The 21,724-nt window shown below is 35.2% G+C and overlaps 4 protein-coding genes across 4 annotated transcripts; 2 read left to right on the forward strand and 2 right to left on the reverse strand.

Moving 5' to 3' along the window:
* Positions 1-990: 990 nt before the first annotated feature.
* Positions 991-9,096, reverse strand: LOC113505529. Its single transcript, XM_026888291.1, has 14 exons — positions 8,801-9,096; positions 8,317-8,487; positions 7,618-7,947; positions 6,696-6,846; positions 5,690-5,850; positions 5,250-5,370; positions 4,798-4,919; positions 4,362-4,476; positions 3,838-4,020; positions 3,210-3,459; positions 2,720-2,938; positions 2,238-2,377; positions 1,716-1,946; positions 991-1,391 (listed from the first exon to the last, which is right to left on the reverse strand). Exons 1-14 carry the CDS (start codon positions 9,058-9,060, stop codon positions 1,008-1,010), a joined length of 2,838 nt encoding a protein of 945 aa, XP_026744092.1. The 5' UTR covers positions 9,061-9,096; the 3' UTR covers positions 991-1,007.
* Positions 9,097-9,432: 336 nt separating this feature from the next.
* On the forward strand, positions 9,433-12,005 carry LOC113505550 (DET1- and DDB1-associated protein 1). The gene is made up of 4 exons (XM_026888328.1): positions 9,433-9,578; positions 9,694-9,832; positions 10,023-10,084; positions 10,853-12,005. The coding sequence occupies exons 1-4, from the start codon at positions 9,576-9,578 to the stop codon at positions 10,952-10,954; spliced, it is 306 nt and encodes a 101-aa protein (XP_026744129.1). The 5' UTR covers positions 9,433-9,575; the 3' UTR covers positions 10,955-12,005.
* A 447-nt stretch (positions 12,006-12,452) lies between these two features.
* Positions 12,453-14,153, reverse strand: LOC113505542 (selenide, water dikinase). Its single transcript, XM_026888316.1, has one exon. It carries the CDS (start codon positions 14,043-14,045, stop codon positions 12,837-12,839), a length of 1,209 nt encoding a protein of 402 aa, XP_026744117.1. The 5' UTR covers positions 14,046-14,153; the 3' UTR covers positions 12,453-12,836.
* Positions 14,154-14,616: 463 nt separating this feature from the next.
* Positions 14,617-21,687, forward strand: LOC113505618 (dystrotelin-like). Its single transcript, XM_026888412.1, has 11 exons — positions 14,617-14,836; positions 14,909-15,045; positions 15,312-15,513; positions 15,795-16,026; positions 16,330-16,491; positions 17,758-17,889; positions 18,206-18,459; positions 18,709-18,838; positions 19,105-19,420; positions 19,770-19,979; positions 20,317-21,687. Exons 1-11 carry the CDS (start codon positions 14,778-14,780, stop codon positions 20,436-20,438), a joined length of 1,956 nt encoding a protein of 651 aa, XP_026744213.1. The 5' UTR covers positions 14,617-14,777; the 3' UTR covers positions 20,439-21,687.
* Positions 21,688-21,724: the final 37 nt, after the last annotated feature.

Consider the following 21,724-nt stretch of genomic DNA (forward strand, 5'->3'; position numbering starts at 1 on the left):
TAGTTCCTGAGATTAGCGCGTTCAAACAAACAAACAAACAAACAAACTCTTCAGCTTTATATATTAGTATAGATTTGAAGATTTTCATTCGTTTTCGATAATGTGATGTTAGATTATTCATTTCCTATACGAACGTTAGTGGCTGCACCATTTGCACCAAATTATTTGCCATCGACTGGTTCAGAAGTTTCTATTTTGTAATTTTCTTACGAATTTGTACTATGAAAGGTAAATACGGTTGCAAATGTAATTAAGCCTTTAGTTGTAGGTAACCAGCACAAGTCCTTGTGTAAGGTATTCCTTTGCCAATAAAATTGCTTAATTTCAAGACATGCGCCTGCGTGCTAACGATTAACTTTAAGCTATTGCTTTCTCTAGAGATATGACAAAACGCCATATAAATCGTCCGCATATAAATAGTGAGGCGTTAACTGCATCGATAAATAAATTAATATCTATTGTGTTTGCTTTCCACGCTCATTCCTATTCCATACAAGTGGCCTACGCATATGGGCTTGTACCATATAATTTCTCTCGTCCTTTGGAAAGCGCAAGGAAAGTGGTTCCGGAATATTTTGGACAATCATTAAAATAGAAAGTTAATTAGTAATTTTGCATACACGTTACGTTTGAATACAATGTATTTTATAATAGAGTAATGGTGTAACTTGTACCGTTCCATGAAGGGCTTTGCCAATGATTGCACAATAAATGGGTTATGAGGAATGTGCTTGAAAATAAAATTACCGTAAATGCGGAATAGTCGCTTCGCAATACCCGCTCTACCGGAATACTAAGTAGGCATTTAGGTGCCCAAAATTGTGTAAATAGGGTCAATATTGACACAACTTAAGGTGATACCTTTTATCGAGTTGGATTTGAATGAGTTTATAAAAAAGGCAAAATTACAAAAAAAAAATTATTTGCAAAATAGCTTTCAATCTATCCTGGATGGTTGAAAAAATAAAATAAATTAAAAAACGTCAGAACTGTTGTGCTGTGCAATTTTAATCACGTTTTATCCCAGAATCTTCTAGAATCTCATCCACAATCACCAATAGCTTTTCAGCCACATCTTTAAACTCCCCGTTCACGTCCAAGTTCTTCTTCATCATCACCATAGTCTTGATCACCAAGCTGTGCTTTCCCAGTTGTATCCTCTTTACTTCTTGGTACTTCTTGATCGTGATCTTCAGCAATGTCAACCAGTTTTGTGTGAATGTTAGGAACTCTTGTGTCTGTCCCTGAGTGAGTTGGAAATGTATGAGTGTGTGTGTCCAAGGCTGGGATGTGAGTGTCGCTATTAGTTTAGTGTCGTTCTTGGTTACTATAGCGTGTTTGAAGATCGAGCTGAGAGTTTTCCAACCGGCTGATGATTGGTTTTTGGAGTCCTGTAATTTTGGATTTGTTTTTTTTTGTAACACAAAGTGACAATTCCCAGATGACCCAAATAAATTACCTTTGTTAAAAAATATAGATTAGCTAAGAACTAATCTGGTGGCTAATATGTTTAATAGCACCGTCACTAGCTGTCGAGCTGAGTATATTATGATTTTGTATAAAATTATATCAATGAAAAATTACTGACAAGCTATCTCAATACAGTATGACTCAAAAACGAAATGAGAATTTTAAGCGCATTGCTAGTAACAAACCGATTCTCGATTTAATGGAGACAGAATCTTTGTTTATAGATGAATTATGAATGAGCTTACCCTGCAACACAGCATCAGCTGTATCCGGAACATCAACGCTCTCAAGGCATTGCACTGCGCACTCACTGTAGGCCGCTCCTCCACACTATACGCCAACGCTAGAGGTGAACTAGCACCAGTATTCAGCACCATGTATACCAGCTGTAATAGAGAGGCTCCCCTCTCGCTAGTGCTGTCTCGTTTCAAGGCTCTTATGATTAAATGGGTTTGGATTTGTAGTACTGATTTTGGCTGAAATTTAAAAGAAAACTTTTTCTGTTGAAGTTTTGCTTTCTTTTTTTTGGGATAAATCAAATTTTCACACAAAGATATGAGAAAGTTGAAGATGTGAGATTAAAGTAAATTATCATATTTTTTTAGTTAAGGTCAATTGGACCTGAAAAGGTCCAAAGACGAGAAATACAAAAAAATAATAATTATAGAAATTAGACTTCTTGAGGCAATCTATCAAAAATAGAAGAAAAAAGTAGTAATATTCATTATTACACATGTTACAAAAATACGTATAAAAAACAGTCTAACCTGGTAGTTGCTTTTGGTGAAGTAGTGTATGACATAGGAGAGCAGCTGTAGCGCTGCGCAGGCGACTCTCTCGTCCGCGCTGTCGGCGGCCGATAACACAGCTTGCAGGAAACCGACGCGGTTTGTGTAGCTTAAGAGAACTGGAGAATAGGGAAGAGAGAGATTTTAGAAAGATGATATTATATATTGGATTTTTAGTATTAACTTAGAACCAAAGCAATTATCATTCATCAAATTGTTTTCTCTGTATAATTTTAAGAATTTCGACAGTATTTCTGTAATGAAATGAATGAAATTTAAATGGCATGCACAAGCATAGGTCGTGCAGGTACTTTAGGTTTGACCTTTATGATGCGGTATGCGTCCACTCAATAGACATTTTATCTAATCTCTACCTAACGATTTCCATACACTCCCATAGTAAACTTTTCAAGACTACACTCTAGATCTCCAAATCCATTAACAAACTCTTACAATCTTACCTCTATTATCATTTTGTTGGTTAGCCATACTCAGTAGATACAAGCCGAGCTTCATACACACATACTCATAGTGATGCCTGATGCCTTCATCACAATGTTCTGGAAGGTTCTTGGAGAATATCGCTGTGATCAGTACGGCTGTCTTGAGGCACACTATCTGATCTATTTGGAGAGGCGGTAATTCTGTTGCTAGATCTAGGAAATGGCAAATATTGGAATCTGGAAAGATGATGGTTGTTAAAGAGTTTGGAATTATTGACTGGATTATGGATGAGGACGATAGAATTAAAGTTACTAGGTTATATTACTAAATGTAAAAAGAGATGATTACAAAAAAGGGAGAAATTAATGTTTTTAACTATAAAGATTTAATAGCATAACGAATTTCCACGAAACGAGAACATATGGTTTCAAAAAAATTCAAAGATTTTACGATACCTAATGGGCAATATTCCAAAAACTAAATATTCAATGGCTAAAAAACTTCTACCTATCTGACATTCAGGGTCTATCAGCACTTTAGACAGTACATTCGGTAACATGGACCACACGAGCACAGCAAAGTCTTGCCTTGATTCATCATCACCGTCTTCCAAGCACACATGTAAGGCCTCTATACCGTTCCCCACTACAGTCTTGTCTGTACACTGTATCAGGATGTTTAGGAGCAACTCCCATACTGCGGGTTGGGTTGTAAGGTCGGTAGGAAGAGAGTCTTCGGATTTCAGCCATTGGGTTAGCTATAGGGATAGGGGAATTGGGGAATGGAAGGGATTACTGAATATTTTAATTCGGTAATGTAGGTTGGTTATGTTGGAAGTAAGAAAGCGGAAAATTGATCTCGCTTCAAAAATATTATATTTGGCTCTTATTCAGAGTGCGTTTTAGTGAGAGTGAGTGGCTTTTATCTTTATGAGTCAATAAGTTTAAGAATTTCAAGATCAAAAGGATATTTCAACTTTTTGGTTACCAATTTATTTAGTTTTTATGTCGAAAGAAGAGAATTACTAAAAAAGGTAATTTTTAAGGCAATGTTTAACTCTTCATTTCTGGAAGTTGTCGTCGACCAAACTATCTTTTTTTCCTTAATTCTTATTTAAACTATAAGTCCAACTTACAACAGCCAACTGCACGAAATGCGAGATCCTTTGTGATGTGAACGCCCACAGCAGTATCGCGGGGTTGTGCGTGTAATACACTGAAGGTTGTGGGTGTAGCATGGTCACCAGGCGGTCTGTGGCCTTCTCTAGGTAGACCCGCTCGTCTAGAGACTGCAGGGAGCCGTTTGATATGGACGACATCTGTTGTAAAGGGATTTCATTGTTGTGGGTTGGTAATGGAAAGACTGAAAAGTGTATAGTGACCAAAAAACATAATATCGGGAAATAATTGAGTATACATCTATTCGGTCCGTCAGATAGATGACTAAAAACATTTCAGACATACTTTTCTTTTTTATGTATTTAGATATCGCTAAGTAGGAAAAACTCGCTATATCAAACTGCTGCACATTGTTGCGGTATGGAAAATGAAATATTAGCGACAAGTTTCCTTTTTCATATTCTCGTTCAAAAGAATAATATTCTTTTCAAATGTAAGACTGAAAATATAGTACTGGTAAATGAAACCAGGTGCTACATACGGCAAACACGAGCCAAAGTGCTTTTATAATGTAAGGAGGTGGTCTGAATGACTTCGGCAGCTTCAGGATGTGTTCCACGAGGTACGGCAGAAGCTGTGCCGTCGCTTCTTCAGGACTGGACAGAAAAATAAAGTTAAAGTGAATAAGGTTTTTACTTGTACATGTTGAAATAGATTTCTGTTTTTGAACGTATTTGTTTTGAAAATATGTTACTATTTTTCTGTTTTTTTTTCTGACAGTTTCCTTTATAAAATGTTTTGAGAGAGAAACAGGAAAAGTTTTCTACTCAACACAAATGTATAGTTGCCACCTTTTTTATGCAGTTGCCCATTTTGAATATCTCTGTAGCTCTACTTTAGAATAAAACAACTACTAGAAATATAGATGACTTATTAAAATACTGAAGAAGATACAAAAGTATCGAAAGGATAGATACTTCTCTGAGGACTGGCAGTAGAAGTAGATGTATATGAGCAGGCTGTAGGGCTGGCTCTTTTGTAGCTGCGAACCGATGCGATGCGGACGCTCTATACCGTACTGTAACTCTATAAGGCCCATCTATAGAACATTATAAAAAAACTTTACTGAAGTACCCAAAATGAGGTATAGAGGACTTATCCTTCGATAAGCAAATTGGTTGACTTTAGTTTTCGAAGCGGTTGTTGCTCTACATTTTCGTCAAGGTAAATGTGCTTGAATTTCTTTTGTAAATGTTAGACTGTAAATCTGCCTCTGCTGGTCAAAGGCACATTCTCATAAACCACGCTTGCACGCAGCAAACAATCCCACATTTAAGTATTTGGAATCCAGGCTTCCTAAGCATTTTTACATTCACCCTTTGTCAATGGTGCCATTAGCTGTTTTAGTATAATATAGTTTTCTTCTCACGTGTATGTCTTTGGCGCAGGTTGCAGTGTGGACGTCGTTCACCATCAGATATTTGTCGGCTAAAACTTTCAACAACTCTCCGAGGACGAGAGTACTCATTTTGCGTACTGACACGTCGTTTCTGAAAATACGAGTTTATTTTTACAAAAGAAATCTTCATTAATTGAAAAGTTGTAATGATAAAATGGATTAAATTAAATTAGATATGTATCCTGTAAGCTTGTGAAGTGAGCTTATAACATTTTGTTTTATAGAGGATGCTCGGATGACATCCACCTTGAACTCAAATTATTTTACCATCTCTTGTAAAACGAGAGATGATTACAGTAATGAAAATAACAACAAAATCTGTATGCAATTAATGGGATTACCAAAGATCTGTGGGAGATTATTTGAAGGTATTTTTTAAGTAGAGTTTTTTTGCGATTAGAATTGCATACCTATTTATTTGAACCTGCGGCAGCATCATGAGGTATCCCTTAGAAAAAAGCATGTCACAAAAATCGGTAACATTTTCCGCATTGGGATGGTCATAAAAGTAGCTTAGTAAAAGCCTCAAGAACTGATTGTATTCCTCCGTTGGAATTTGTGTTTGATGTTCCTAAAAGAAAGAGCAATTTACTAGTCTAACAAAATTGAAAAGGTCCCAAAAAGGTATAAGACTAACTAATTAGAGTGTAACGTTTGAATGAAATAAGGATTCAATTTTCTTACCCAACACGAAAATTGAAACTTGTGTAAGAAATTAAAAACTCGTAAAATTACCTACCAAATCTCACGTACCTAGGTGTTATTTTTGTGAACATTTCAGGAGTTGTATAGACTAGATATATTATAATCTTAAAATTCTTTACTCTTATTAAGGTCTACTTTAAAGACATTTTTCGTACTAAGCATTTGAAACTTAAGAACGTATCAAGTCAATTAAATTACCCATTTTAATAACGAAAATATACCTACTCTCTTCTCCTTATTAGTCTACTAATCTAAATGTCTAACACTATCCGGTAACAAGGTATCTATTTTGCAAAGATAATTTGTTTAAAAGGAAACAGCGAGATAGCGATGAATAAATTTGTGTTCAGGTTGTAATGTGCTAATTGGGATAATTAATGCTCTTACAATTTCTCTAACGGCCACTTATTGGTATATGAACCATGTTTTCAAAGTTGTTAAACATACGTAAAACTACATATATCTTTACTGTCTTTCTCAGAACTTATCATATCTATTTCTCGAGTACGACGAAATAGATTTGATAAGTCCGGCCTCCAGACACATCCCTATAGTCTATCCTTACCCCGGGTGGGAGGAGGAGAGAGGTTTACTGAATTTTGATCGACCAAAACCACAAGGAGGCTCCTTCCACCCAATAATATACTAAGTGCAGCGAAAATATCGTCCCAAAAATAAATAAATAAATCCTTCAAACTTGTCTCAACTCACCTTAGTAAAGCCAACAAGTTCAGCTACTACAAGACTAACAGCTTCCTTCATTTGCGCCAAGCTCTGTCTCAAACCGTTTATCTCGTGATCATCACTTAATATCGTCTGAACGAAGTCCGCTTTCTGATCGCGGCCAACCAGTTTTATGAGTCTAGAAAATCACTTTGCATTATCGTTATCAATATGAGAAGCCTGTTTAATTATTATTATGTAGATGCAAGTGTCGACAGCTGATAAGAAATTGTATCCTGTTGATTCCTTTATATTGTCCGACTAGCTATGCCTCGCGATGGTACCCGCGTAGATATATTGTACTTTGTACCTTGTTTACCTACCCCACGGGTGTATTACATGTTTTCGGGTTAAGAAGCCCATATAGCGGGCAGCTGAAAGTGTAGAATAATTCTACACTTTCAGCTGCCTTCATGTCTAATTTTGACAAAATTTGTAATAAGTACGTGCCCCCTACATACATACAATCTCACAAACCTTCGCCTCTATAATATCAGTGTGATGTTATTAAATTTAATGTTTCTTATAGTAGCCAGCAGTAACAGATCTAGATTATAAACATGGTAAAAGGATTAAATCCTATCAGTTTCTAATGGGCGACAGGGCGATAAATATTTCATTAAGAACGACCTATTTATATGCACGTTAGCCAGCCTCTAATCCAGTTTTTTTTTATTCCTTTAATGTTTTCCACTAAAGAGTATGGTCTTATATAAGACTTTTAGTGACATTAAACTATGAACGAGTTTGGAACAGCAGTTGAATGATCATAAGCGCAAGGGCGCAGAACCAAACTGCCGATGCCGGTCTAAATACGACACAATGCTCATTATTAATCATCGCTAGACACTAATGGAATCCTTAAATATAAATAAAACAAAAGAAATAAACATTCCCAATCAATATTTACCCGAATACGTCCAACCCGAGCTGGCAGATAACGGCGTAGAACATTCCAGAATCAGTATTATCTCCGACCAACATGTAATGGTTCAAAGTTCCCATTAGGAGACCGAACCATTTCTTTAACACTTCTAGTAAAGCGTTCGCTGTATTTGTGTTAATTGTTAAGTTGTCTGGCTGATAGGATATTAAGCTGTGTATTACTAAAGCGCTGGATAGAATCGTGTTGGGGTTGGTACTGATGCGGGTACTAAGGGCGCTCAGACAAGCGAGCAGCTGAACTGTGCTGTAAGCACTTTGGTGGGAGAGCGGTGGTGTGGTCTTGTTCATAGCTACGCTGGAAAAGAAATGGATTAATAATAAAATTAAGTATGATGAAAGGAACTATTTTTTTTTTTACATTTAAGGCGTTTCTTATATTTTGACTTCTGGAATTCCACATGGATATACATAGGTAATAAGAGTTAACATAGTAACCGTACCTATAAAAGAAACGCTAATTGGTATGGAAATGGAATAATAACATTAACACTAGTAAATATTTTTAGTCCATAATATATGTACTGGATAAGGCGCTGTGTATACATAGACTCTTTTTTACCAGAAAGTGGATTTTTTCATACCTACTACTACAAAAGTTCATCCCTAGCTAAAATCTGACTCAAGACTTGACAAAACAAAAAAAGTTTCCATTTTACCAACTCACCTATTCAGTAGATCACACAAGAAATGCAAGCAGACATCGACAGGCTGCTTCGAGCCGCTGCTGGCGTAATGAGCGAGAGCGCGCAGCACGCCCGTCATCGCGTGCGCCGCGTGTTCGCAAGCAAAAAACTGTCTCGAACGCCAGAGTAAACGGAGGCATGTTAATATGGACCTAGGGAATCAAAGTCGGACTACAGTATTGCACTTCATACTCTTTGGGACGACTACACGATGCGAGTAATTTTATCCTACCTCAAAGAAGCGTTCAAGCCATTGTACCTATAGTCAGTTACGATTGTGTGTATTTATTTTCATACTTATGCGTTCATACTGCAGTAGTCAGATACTCATTATACATTTGGTCTGAACGCGTTAACATCTTTAACAAGGGTGTTTATTTGTACCTGATGTTGAAAATACTTGAAACTAAAAAAGGTTAAAGTAAAGGAATAAAACTACTACTTACTATCTAGGTACCAACTTACCGAAAGAGCGTAAAATCTAAATTCGAAGTGGCTTCACACAAGAATACAGTAATATCATTCTCAAGTAAATATTCAACCATACGAGCCCCTTCGTTTGAATTTTTATTATAACGGCTTATAACTTCGATTAAATACCCACAGGCTTTGTTCTGTGCAGCTGTATCACGAGATGTTAGTAACTTCTTTATATCCGACAAAGCATTTTGTCTGCTATTTGGGTTATAAGTTCTGTTAAAGTTAGAGTTAATGATACTATACATTACAAAATATTACTTAAAACTACTTTTAAAATAAAATCTTAAACCACGAGTTATTTAAAATTTATGTGTGGAATTAGAACGAATTTCTCAAGATTTAAATTTTGCCGCTTTTTTTCATCGGAAATGTTAAAGGCGAGGATATAATACCAGATGCTTTTTGAAGTCATTTAGACGAAATGATAAAATTGTTATTCTTTTCTATAATGTCTTAATATTTACATAAATTCACTTTTTTAAACCTCGATTTAGTGTATCGTGAATACTAGGTCTATATATAATATTGATTAAATATTGTGTAATGAATTTTTTGCTATTGCAATTATTCATTTTAATTTTCACCAATTATTAAGCAGCAACACCACATGGTTGTCAATAAATAGTTGTCATTCTCATCTGGTTGCTCGTGCAAGCGATCGTTGAGAATTTTATTTTTGATTATTTTGGCTTTATTGTTTGATTTATCAAATTGTCGATTGTTAAGTAACGTGTACCGACCATATCATTATAGGTCTATAATGGTGAGTGATGCCTTTCCGTTCATACGCCGAGTACAAGTGATTGTATTGCGCACCATGCTTGGTCCTTGATTTTGCCAATTGAAGATTGTTTATTAATTTTGTGATATTTCGACAGTCGGTGATGGAATTCCTTAAGGATCTACCGTCGTACGACGAGCACAACTTCACTCTTTTCAATACGGACCATGGAATCAGAAATTGTTCTAAAAGACCGTCAATATACTTACCAACTAAGGATATACCATCTGAACAAAGTTGAGTATACGATTCTATATTGCGTTTAGCATTACTGGCCGATTGTTCGCTCACGAGAACATTTAGTAGGTCATTAGTATTGAGCCATAACATAACCTAATGACATGCTAACTTGTTATTGATTGAAAAATGAATTACGTTTCGTCTCGTCCTAGAGCTGTCGAAATGAATGTTTTTGTTTGTTTTCAGTTATTGTTACAGAAAAAACAAATATACTGTTAAGATACCTTCATCAGCAATGGGAGAAAAAGGTAAATATTATAATATATAATTATACTTATATATATATATATATATATATATATATATGTGCTGCATGATTATTACTGTATTTTCATTGCATTTTATTCCAGCAATAGTATTAAAGGCATTAACACTACAAAAGTCTTAATCAAACAGCCCTGATACAAGTTTATTACTTTTCAGTACTATTGTTTCTCATTTCAAAGGTTAAAGGTCTGTTTGGACATCAGATAGGGTGTTTATCTAATTGTGATTATAGTATTAAAATATTTACGTTGTTGTGACCTATGGCTGCCATCACCTATAAAAAATATAATGATAATAATTTATTTTATTTTATTTTATTTTATTTATCACACACACATTTACTTTGCCATTACAGATATCTTAACCTAATTCGACATAGTAGGTTTATGAGATGGTTTTGCCCAGATAATTATAATAATTTGGCATGCTGTCTATTTATGTTTGTTTTTAGGGCAAATCTTGGTTTTAATTTCATATGACTGTTGTTTCCAAAGCTAGAAATTTTAATATTGCCAAAAACTGATTTAGCAACATTGTTACCATCCATAATTTAAAAAAGAAGGATAGAAACAAATCATTTCAGTATTAGTTATTTTGATACTTGTGTTAACAAGATATGGTTAATTAAAGTCAAATAACTACAAAGTTCAGTTTCACATAACTATAATTAAACAAACTGGGTCACTGGAGATTACTCCGAACTATTATCTGTTAATGTTTTTCTGATTTAAACTCTGTTAACATTACAGAACAACAATTCACCGAAAAAGCGCGACCAGAGCCACATCGAACAAAACGGCGACGACAATCGACCTCGCAAGAGGCCTTGTATCAACTCTCCGCTCAACTGAAGATCTGCTAACAAACCACCTAGTTTGTGCTTCAGTTATAGACTTTACCAAGTGTATGGCAGTTTTGTATTGACATTTATATTACACAGTTTTAAGTCAAATTATACTATGGTTCTTGAAACTCATTGGTCTCGTGTATTCTGGGAGGAATAAATTCATTTATTTGTCAAGTGCCATTACATTAGAATCTTTGAACTTCTTTATCGTATTATATGTGGCTGTAAGTTTTGTATTTTAGTGGAAAATTGCTGTATGAATTATGTTCATTCCAAGTTTTAATATTAAGTTTTTACGCAATAAATATTTCTTAGAGTCCATAAAATTCGAATGGAATATATCAATAGCCTTAACAAAGTAAATTAAGAATGTGTTCAGTAATTTAAGCGCTTGGAATATAAATCTTAGTTATGCAATATTTGATGGTGCCTCGATTAAATATTTCTGTTTGTAGCATATAATTTTTTAAAGTCAATTTATCAGTAACATCAAAATACATATGTATTAAATATCATTCGTATTTTACCATTGTGTATTTACATAGACAACATGAAGATATATTTTGCTAAAGCAGATCATTGCAACTTAAATGTTGTGGTTTGGGAGGTACACGGATTGCATACTACACCATGCAAAGAAGCTTTAGGCCGTCATGCAAAAGAAAAACAGCAGTTAGGTTGTACCAACTAGTTCACCATTCACAAAAAAAATATTCTTTTATCAGCACTGCTACATATTCCTTTCTTCAAAATTAAATGCTTATTTTATATCATCTTTTTGGCATCTTACATTTAGCTATGTTATAGGTTAATAGTTTTATATTAAGTAAAGCTTATGAGGTTTAAATCTGTGTAGTTTAAAGTGGAGTTTGTAACCTTGAATTGTGTGTTCTTTAAAAAAAGGATTGAATATTTGTGATTTAAAATTATTTGTAATGGAATACAAGAGATTGGTTTGGCCAATACTTTGTTCTTATGAAGCTTGTCTAATATATTACCTTTGTCATGTATTTTTTTTATTTTAAATTTTAGATCTTTACACTTATGTCACAAAACAATATTGTGTTAAAAATTAATAGCCTGGACTATAGTAGGAAAATGTCAACATGCCTACATACTAACATTGATTATACTGAACTTTTCTGTCTGGATTATGATGCGATAATAGCTGATATTCCTTGTTTTCAACTAGACATTGATGAATAAAAAAAGAAATTAAAAAGTTAGTTTTATTTGACAGGTCATAGTCTTAATATCAGTAGTTAACATCAGTTTATTTGATTAGAAACAATGTCAAGATTCTTTTTAATACTCAGTAGCCTAACATATTACAGTTAATTAAACTACCACATTCAATTCAATTATCATATAACTCAAGTATATTGAATACCATTCTTGCTGTATCTATGAATACTTAATTAGTTGATTTCATCAAACTTAACACACAGTGCAAGCATCTTAATTAAAAATCTGAGAATATTTACAGTAAATAAAACTACATGTTGACTGAAAAATAACTTTATTCTAATAATTATACTTATCTCACAATTTGCAGAAACATTCCACAAGCTGAAAACAAATAGGTTATGTGTACCTAATGGAATTGTTTTCTTACATCTTATACCTTATCTAGAATTATAAACACCAAAATAGTCACTAGATTGAGTTTCCTAAAAGCTTTCTTACATCAATTTTAAATCCTATTAAAATTGTTTTATGTAAACTTGTTATCTTACAAGAAAACAGTGGAAATCAAAGATCAAACTAAAATACTTAATCAAGTTATACATAATAAATTCAAAATAAATTTTTTAAATTTATCCAGTTCTCAAGAAGTCATATTTAAAAAATATAAAATTTTGCAATAGTCTCAAACTGAAGGATATTTAGTCCTTAGCAGGCACTTCAATGACTCGGGGTTTGTCAATAATACGGGCTGTGCGGTTGCCTTTCTCCACAATACCAATGATCCACGCCTGGTATCCTTCTTGCTTCTCAATATCTTTGCAGTATGCGGCTGCCTGTTCTCTTGGCAAACAGATGAGGAGTCCACCAGATGTCTCTGGAGCATGTCCTTGCAGCAATTGGAACATATTACCACAAGCTTTAGCTACTGCAGCCATTTTAGCAATCACTGGCAGGTTGTGAATAACAAATGACACTTCATTCTTTTGATGTGAAGCCAAATTCTGTGCATGACCAAGAAGACCAAAGCCAGTGACATCTGTAGAGCCATGTGCATTGTACTTGTGCATTAAACGAGCAGCAATACGGTTCAATCTGCTCATAGAGTCCATTGCACGATGATAAGCCTTGCGTACATCTTCTTCAGAGACCACCAACTTAATACGGTTCCAGCGTTCTGGTTGGTCTAACCATTGATGGGCATTGACTGCTACTTGGGTACCAAGAGGCTTAGTCAATACAAGAACATCACCCATAACAGCATTATCAGGAACAATGTATTCATTGGGTTGGCAAATAGTAGTAGCCACCCCACCAATAGCACACCAGGGGTTAATTACTGTTTGTCCTCCGGTGACTGATGTTCCAGCCTCCAGGGCAGAATCTTTAAAGCCACGCATTATAAGAGGAATGACAACATCACGTTCTTTCTCGGTCATTTTTGTAGACACACCGAGGAGCATAAGCATATTGTCACATTCTGTTACTCCCATTGCATATAAATCGCTAAGTACGTTGGCACATGCGATTTTTCCCATCATGTAGGGGTCGTCTACTAGGGGATAGAAAAAGTCGGTGGTCTGTACCAAACAAAGACCTCCATGTCTGAGCGGCGTCACCGAGCAATCCAAACCGATGCCAATGCGCGGGATCGCCACATGCATAAACTGGTCCTGGTCTTGTTGGGAATAATCTTGCTGTAATGATTCCACCAGTTTTCCCAGTACATCTTGAGGAACTTTGCAGCTTCTTCCTTTGAGGTCCGCAAACCGTGTCAAACGAAAACTCGCTTCTAAGTCGTGCGCCACCGGGTCGAATGGCCGACGCAACGCTAATGCATTGGGGTTACCGGTCATTTCCAATTGTGCCGCAGCTAAAGAGTCTTGCGCTACACTTGATTGATACGACATATTAAACGAAACAAAACAATATTATGATTTTAATGAAGGTATTTCGGGTCAAAATGCGGAAACCCGACACGCCGCCAAGTGACGCTTGCAAAATGGCGTCTCCTTTACAAAGAGAAAATGATTGAAAAAATTACTTATGGATACACTGCTATGATTGGCTATAACAGGACGTAAACAAAAGTAACTGTCTTCTGATTGGTGCTTATGGGCATTAATTTTGTATTTGTCAAAGAGAACTAACTAATGTCATCAAACCTCGTTTCGTTGTACGCGTCGCGCGTACACAAAGCTCATTATTACAGTTCCAAAAAAAGACAAAATGTGGATGACTTTTTAAGTTTTTAAATTAATGACTGGGATTAAGTTTTTTAAATAAAAAAAAAGTATGAACATTACGTTTATTGTAAATTGGTCAAACTAGATTGAAGTTAAATTTATCGATTTAATTGCTGCTGTTCTTTCGTTTAGAAATCAGAATTTAAGTATTTTAACCAACCAATAAAGCATAGCTTCATCCTATTTTAACCAATAGGAAGCGTGAGAAATAACCGCATTCCAATCACTTGACTCTGTCGCAGTCTAAACTTTAGGTAGTTTTTCGACAGTTCTTCACTTTATATTAGATTTTTTGAATACTGTAAATGACGGTTAAGTCCTAGATTATTTTGCTGAAATTTTATGACACGGTTTTTTTTATTTAATATTAATGTTTTAAATACAAATGAAATCGAAATGAACTCAAACAGTTGGAAAAAGGTGGAAAATGAGTCTGGATATCCAACTTATATCGAGTACGTATAACTTTCACTCGCACAAGTACGTAATGTAGAGACTTTGTTTAAGTTTTCAAAACTTTGTTTAAGTGAGGTGACTGGAAAACAGCAATATGATCATCCGGAGTTCAAGAAGATTTTAGAATCACTTGAGGAGCACGATGCAATTAAATACAGCGCATACCGGGTCGCTTTCAAAATATATACTTTACAGAAACATCTGAGAGGTAATGTTCACCACAATATTTACACTTTAAGACTATTAAGGAGTATATTCTTTGATTAGTGTCTAATTACGAAGATATAAGCTACTAATGTTGTGTTTATTTTCAAATATGGAATAGATGTGGTAAAAAAAGTAAGTTAACTTTAACCTCGTTACTATTCTGATGGTAATTATTTCTGAAAGTTCTGTATGACTGAAACCTATGATAAATATGCATTTTAGGACCTTATCTTATCAAGACCTCTTTAATATATAAATACATTTCAGTTCCTCCTCTTCGCATCAGTTCAGGAGTATTTGCTAGACACCAACTGAGTCTATCAGAAAGCAGTCTATCTCTAGACACAGCAGAGCTTGAGTCAGTTCTAGCAGACATATACTTTGCTGCGGAGAAGGAGGGATTATTCTCTGGAGATATTGACCTGGCTGTGGACCTGGTGATAAACTTGCTGCTTAATGTTTATGATAGGTATGTATACTAATAACTAATAGAATAAAGCTTTTGAAATTTTCGGCTATTTGGAGAATTGTATTAAAAAAAAACAATTTTAATGAAGTTTCAAGTTATGGATTTTGTACAATCCTGCAGATTAGATATAAGATTATATTGCAGAAGTACAAATTCTTAAGTTAATTTATTTACACAGAACTCAAGTTATCTGTTTTATTGGTTTACCTCACTTTTTATCCTGAAAGTATACAAAAGTAACAAATTAAATTAGCTCCGCTAATGACCGATCTATATTACAGGGATAGAAAAGAGCCAATAAGAGTGCTAGCTGCAAAGACCCTTCTAATAATCTTAAGTGAAGAAACTGCAGCAGACAAATGGGTGGCGCTATCCAACTGTTGTATGGACCACAATGGATGTGTGTCTCCAAAGAGGCTGTCGGCCCTCTTGACGCATGTGACTGCTTTGTCTGAGTATTTAGGTGTAAGCTGTGACCATGTGAAGGAAGATGTTGAGGCCTGTTTTGCTAAGGTATGTAGGGAGGATTTAAATATTTCTGGTTGTTTCATTATTAAGATATTCTGGATTCCTTCATCATCATCAGCCCATATAATATATGTTCACTGCTGAACATGGCCTTCTCAATTGCACACCATCACAAAGATTCTTTATTTAACTGCTAAATGCAGTTCTATTCTTGCTTAAACTTATTTAAAACTGGTGGCCATAGTTATCATTGACAATGATTCTTATAGATGTTTAATCAGATTTTGAAACATGTGATTTTTATGTTATGTTACATAGAGTTGAAAGTTGTATGTGTGTGTTGTGTAGAGTGCGGGCATGCTGGGCGTGAGCGGCGCGGCGGTGTGCGCGTGGGCGGCGGCGGGCTGCGGCAGCGCGCGCTGGCTGGCGGCGGCGCAGCGCGTGGTGGCCAGCCGCAGCCGCGCCAGCGTGTCCGCGCTCTGCGCGCTCTGTGCGCAGCCGCTCATACAGGTAAACTTTACTACTCCAGCCAAAGTGGCTTCTATCTATGTTGGGCGTATTTGGTTCTCAAGCGTGTATACTATGGTTCGACCAACCGGTCTCTTACTTGTTTGGCAGAGAAATAGTATCACAATTGACTGAGGTCTAGATTTTGCATCGCTAACACGCACCTAGGACGCTCCGCTGTGTGGGAGTCGTTACAACTGCAAATTAAACTTACGAATTTACTGTATGAGACTGTTTTTTTTAATACTTGTAAAAATAAAATTTTAAACCGCTAAACCCTTCCTTAAAACTAGCTGTTGCCCGCGACTTCGTCCACGTGGTTAGAAAATTTTAAACCGTTTTCGCAGCGCACGCAACAGAAGCCCTCAAAGATGAATAATTTTCCCTGTTTTTTTCCACATCTATCTTTGCTCTTATTAGTCACAGCGTGATGTTATATAGCCTATAGCGTTCCTTAACAAATGGTCGATTCAACACAAAAATAATTTTTCAATTTTGAACCAGTAGTTCCTGAGATTAGCGCGATTAACAAAATACACTTTGTTTACTGCAACAATTTGTTGCGGCATCACACGCCCCTTTCATATTTCTATTGTAACCTTCCATTCAAAGGAACATTTATCTATATTTGTAACAATACAGTTACACCTGTTACAATACACTTGTACCTACCCCTACACCTTACTTACCTTCACCTACATGTTATTGTTTATCTCCTACATTTTTTGCCGCCCTTTGCCGTTGTCACGGTGCATTATATTGTATTCTTCAATGAGTGATAGCTTATTCAGGCTACATTGTGTGGTTTTCTTGCGGTTTCGATCTTTTAATACGTATTACGGTATACTTTGAAGACATTTGTCGTTACTGTATTTACTTTAGATTGTAAAGTACAACTTAATATGAAAATAAAATGTGTCAATAAATCAATAGGTATTAGAATTATTTAATCATCTTACTGGTTTGATTTATACTTTTCGCCAGTGAAAAACATTATTCTGAAATTAGTTGCCTTAATCAAATTATAATTTACCTATTTCAAGGTAAAGGCCATACAGTTTTTACTGCGCTTGTTTTATTAATATTACGATCCAAAAAAAAAACAGATATTCTATTATACTTACTCGTATCATTTTTGAGCTTATTTTAAATTGTTAAAACAACAAAAATTAAGCAAGTTTTATGCAAATTTGAATAATCATTGCATAAAATCTAAACCAGTTTCATAATTTGTTCGTTTTTTTTTATACTTATTATTTTGACTTGCAGGTGTTGAAATTCAAATGCGCTAAATGCAGTGACGTATATTTCTGCGAGAAATGTTACTTATATGACAAGGATCTGACGACGGTCAGTGGCCATAAGAAGACGCATTTGGTTCATGAAATTATGGAAAGTCAGGTAAATATGGTATTCTGTTGTGAGGTTTGCTCTGGTATCCTGCCCATGAGATAGTTTCAAAGTTCAACTTTTGCGATGGTAATTTTACTTCCACCTGCTAAACGTAGCTGTCTATTAATGCTGCTTGTTAATAGCTATGCAATTTGGAAGTTTTCTCATTTGTTTAATATCATTACTATATCAGCCCGTATTTTGCCCAGCTCGTATAGAGACGTAACAAAAATTGATATGCCAGCAAGTACAGAGTTCAACCTTAAATCAAAATCATTTTCGTGATAAACTTGTCGATTATCAAAACCTAAACCATAATTTTCAGCCTAAATCATCAGAATGCCTCGGCCTCCTAAAAGGAATAAAGCGATTTTTCTTCTGTACGAAAACAAAGAAGAAACGGCCAAAGAAAGGCTCTAAGAAGAGTACGGACAAAGTGGACACTGCTTCTTTAAAACGAAGGAAAGATGGCAAGCCGGCCATATTCACATCTACTGTGGGCAAGGCATCTGGCAATAATGCCAATAACCCGACTTCTATGCTACAGGATATTATTACGCAGTTGGAAACACAGAATAAGTACGATCTTTTCTTAGGTGGTTCATTTAACTTTTGAACGAATAAAACGTTGCTTCGGTCACCGACCCACGTACAAGAGCTCTACAATCGATTTTTATATTTCGAACTAGTTTTTCCATAGCTAGGCACGCATTTTATGCGTTACTGCTACTTACTCATCATCATTAAATTCTGCTACAGCCGTCACATATTGAAACAGACATTATTTAATCCTGAATGTTATGCTTAAATAAATATTTTTATCTACAGGGCTTTACAAGACTTATCAAATCAACTGCAAAATGATTTAAAGAATACTGAAAACAATGAATTGCGAACGAAAGTGGAGGCGCACTGGAATCACATATCCACACAGATCAATAGGCTTAAGTTGTTGAAGGTAAGAACATTGTACTGGCACTTTTTAACTCATTTGGTAAAAAAATAATAATACATCGTTTTCTAAAAGCCACTTAACTAATAACGAGTGTTAACAAATCGTATAGTAAACCTACAAACTTAATATAACTACAATAGACAACAGTGATAGGCTTTGTTCAAAAATTTCGAACATAATCAATTTTGTTCATTTAAACATTCACAACAACCTAGTAGGTCAGCTGACTAGCACATCCATCATAAAATCAACATACCTTAACTTCCCAGGATAACCTATCATCAAGCCAGCCATCAATAGCACAGGAGACCACTTCGAAACCAGACAAAGCTGAACGACCACAAGCCTTCGACCTGTTCAGTCCCATACCAGTTCTAGACAGTGAAAAGCAGTCCAAACTACCAGAAATCAAAAACCAACCGAGAGTACTAAGTTTGGATTCCGGGAACTTCTCTGTGGTGTCCAAGCAAGAGAGCCAGAACCTTCTGACGATGTCCGGCGATGCGCTGAAGCCGGTTGTAGTGCACGCGACCTCGGATAGTATATCCACTGTCTCCATGAATGATATCAGTAATTGGTATAATGGTATGTTCTCACTTTTGAATTTTTAAATTTAAAACCTTTTATTTAGACTTCGTGATTGTTTTTTTTAAATATTGTGTTCTGCTTATTTCTTCTTGGCTACATACTTAGTAACATAGTGTTTTTAATGCAGCTGTGAGAAAATACTAATGACACTTTGGAACCATGCTACTAGAGTCACTACTGTAACGTTTTAAAAGTGCCTGGAAAACGGCTTATTTGAAATAAAAACTTGATTTTGATTTTAACTAATCACGGTATCTCATAATCGCAAGTCAGAAGCTCAAAATATAAAATGACGGGAGTAAAATGTGTCATATTTCCATCTACTCACAATTAAGCTACATTCCAGAAACAGAATCCCTCCCAGACAAGCGTCGCTCAACTAAAGTCCGTCAAGCGGACACGACGTGCCAGTCGCTCTCCGCAGTGGAGAAGAAGTACGCGGCCGACATCAAGTCTGTAGAGAACAGTAACGACAAGATGAAGGAACTCAATGCTGATCTCGATACCGTGCTGGATAGACTGCAGCAGATCTTAACTAATAACTTCGCTATGGATGGTAAGTCGATAGTAGTCGCTATGATTTTAAACCTGTGTGTGTTGGTCAGCGGTCACCGAGGCATGTGATTAGTGATTTGTAGGTCACCAGTGACTGATAATTTCGAACCTCATGTATTTCTTGTTTTTTTTTTTACATTCTGACTGAGTCCTGAAGCCTGGCCGATCTCAAGCCAGCTTTGTAGATAATTTTTTGGCCCGATGTCCTAAAAGTGGGTTACATAATCCGATACTCGATGTATCCACTTAGAATGAAGAACCTCTGTAATATGATGTTTCTCAAGCACCTATATTAGGGCTACTAGAAATAAAAACATTTTGATTTGTTTTGTTTCCAGAGTCATGTTTCGACAACACTCAACTGCGCGAAACAGCGAATGAGATGGAAGGCCTGCTCGGAACTTTAATACGAGGCGTGGAACAAAGAGCCACACTCAACGCTACTAAGGGCCTCGTGTAATATGCAGAAACTATTAAATATTATGGTTATGTAAAGGTGAAAGCAGATGAGCGTAATTTTGCCAGCTGTATCCGTAAACCGCTGCAGTTTAAGGACTTGGTTCACTGTCTTAAATTATAAAAATAGACATTTATATGTTTAACTACATACTGCTCATATGAAAAGTTTTAGAGCTCCTGACTGTGGTTTCAATAAAAAGGTCAAAGATGATTCGAAATGATGCTTATCTGTTTTTGCCTTAAGTAAGAGTTTATGCACTGTTTGTTTTGTTGTGATGCACTGTGATTAAAGTTTGAATTGCTCATCTAAGAGACGATATGCTACAAAAGACTGCCATTTCCTCTCACCGATATTCGGATTATGTTAAATTGTGTTAAAATTGCTTGAAAATAAGGTATCAGGTGTTACAAACCGTTTTGCATTGTATGGAATTTAAAATAGAGTTCCTTTTTCTGAATAGAAACTTCAATATGCGAGTTAGTCGCTGAGCGACGAGCTATAAGAACAATCTTCAAATACATAACTGATTTTCTGTATTTAAAATGACAAACAAGCATCGTGAAATGCGAATTCTTATGACTTTATTAACAATTTTTAGTATTAAAATTAGGTTGAAATATAACTGATATTGTCGACGTCACACGTACATAAGAGAAAAACTTTCTAAAAACTGTAGAACTTTTTACACTATTTAATTGTGTTTTCACAAATATTGTTTAGTAAAAGACTAATGCATTTTTGAGCATTTAAAATGATTAAAATAGTAAATTATGCATTTAAAATGCTTTTCCTGATAAAGGAACTGATATTGCAAATAAAAATTTAAATAAATTTAGATAACGCCCAAAATGCAATTTAAACTTTTGACATTCCATTGAATCGGATTCTTAAATTAACATTTTAATGATTTTAGCCTATTTTACTGAAAAAATAGCCCTATGTAAATAATTTTCGTACTGCTTTTTTAGTAAGACATAAATAATGGACTTAATCATTAAACGTCAACTGATTTTTACGTAACTTACTTGTGACAATCAATACTTCGTTTTGTATGAACAACTTTAAATAATAAGAAAATAAATCCTATTTTGTAATGTTGATTGAAAAGTAAAAAAATAAGACTACTCATTTACACCTACTTTTAGGATATAATTTAACAGTGTAATAATTCTCAATAGAATATTTAATTAAGTACAATATAAGAAACCTTTGCCGTCCTTGTAATTAGGTGCTCAATTTGTGAACAAAATGATCTGATAAATAAAATGTACCTTTAGAAAAGTAAC

Source organism: Trichoplusia ni, chromosome 2 (assembly GCF_003590095.1).
Source record: "Trichoplusia ni isolate ovarian cell line Hi5 chromosome 2, tn1, whole genome shotgun sequence".
Lineage (NCBI taxonomy): Eukaryota > Metazoa > Arthropoda > Insecta > Lepidoptera > Noctuidae > Trichoplusia > Trichoplusia ni.

Coding starts and splice junctions, on each gene's coding strand:
- LOC113505529 (XM_026888291.1), bottom strand. CDS start 9,060: ATGTATAGTATCATTAACTCTAACTTTAACAGAACTTATAACCCAAAT. Junction 4,920..5,249: donor CCTGCGCCAAAGACATACAC/GTGAGAAGAAAA, acceptor AATGTTCTATAG/ATGGGCCTTATAGAGTTACA. Junction 4,477..4,797: donor TACTGCCAGTCCTCAGAGAA/GTATCTATCCTT, acceptor TTTTCTGTCCAG/TCCTGAAGAAGCGACGGCAC.
- LOC113505550 (XM_026888328.1), top strand. Junction 9,833..10,022: donor GGATATACCATCTGAACAAA/GTTGAGTATACG, acceptor GTTTGTTTTCAG/TTATTGTTACAGAAAAAACA. Junction 10,085..10,852: donor ATCAGCAATGGGAGAAAAAG/GTAAATATTATA, acceptor TTAACATTACAG/AACAACAATTCACCGAAAAA.
- LOC113505618 (XM_026888412.1), top strand. CDS start 14,778: ATGAACTCAAACAGTTGGAAAAAGGTGGAAAATGAGTCTGGATATCCA. Junction 17,890..18,205: donor ATGAAATTATGGAAAGTCAG/GTAAATATGGTA, acceptor CATAATTTTCAG/CCTAAATCATCAGAATGCCT. Junction 18,460..18,708: donor CAGTTGGAAACACAGAATAA/GTACGATCTTTT, acceptor TTTTATCTACAG/GGCTTTACAAGACTTATCAA.
- LOC113505542 (XM_026888316.1), bottom strand. CDS start 14,045: ATGTCGTATCAATCAAGTGTAGCGCAAGACTCTTTAGCTGCGGCACAA.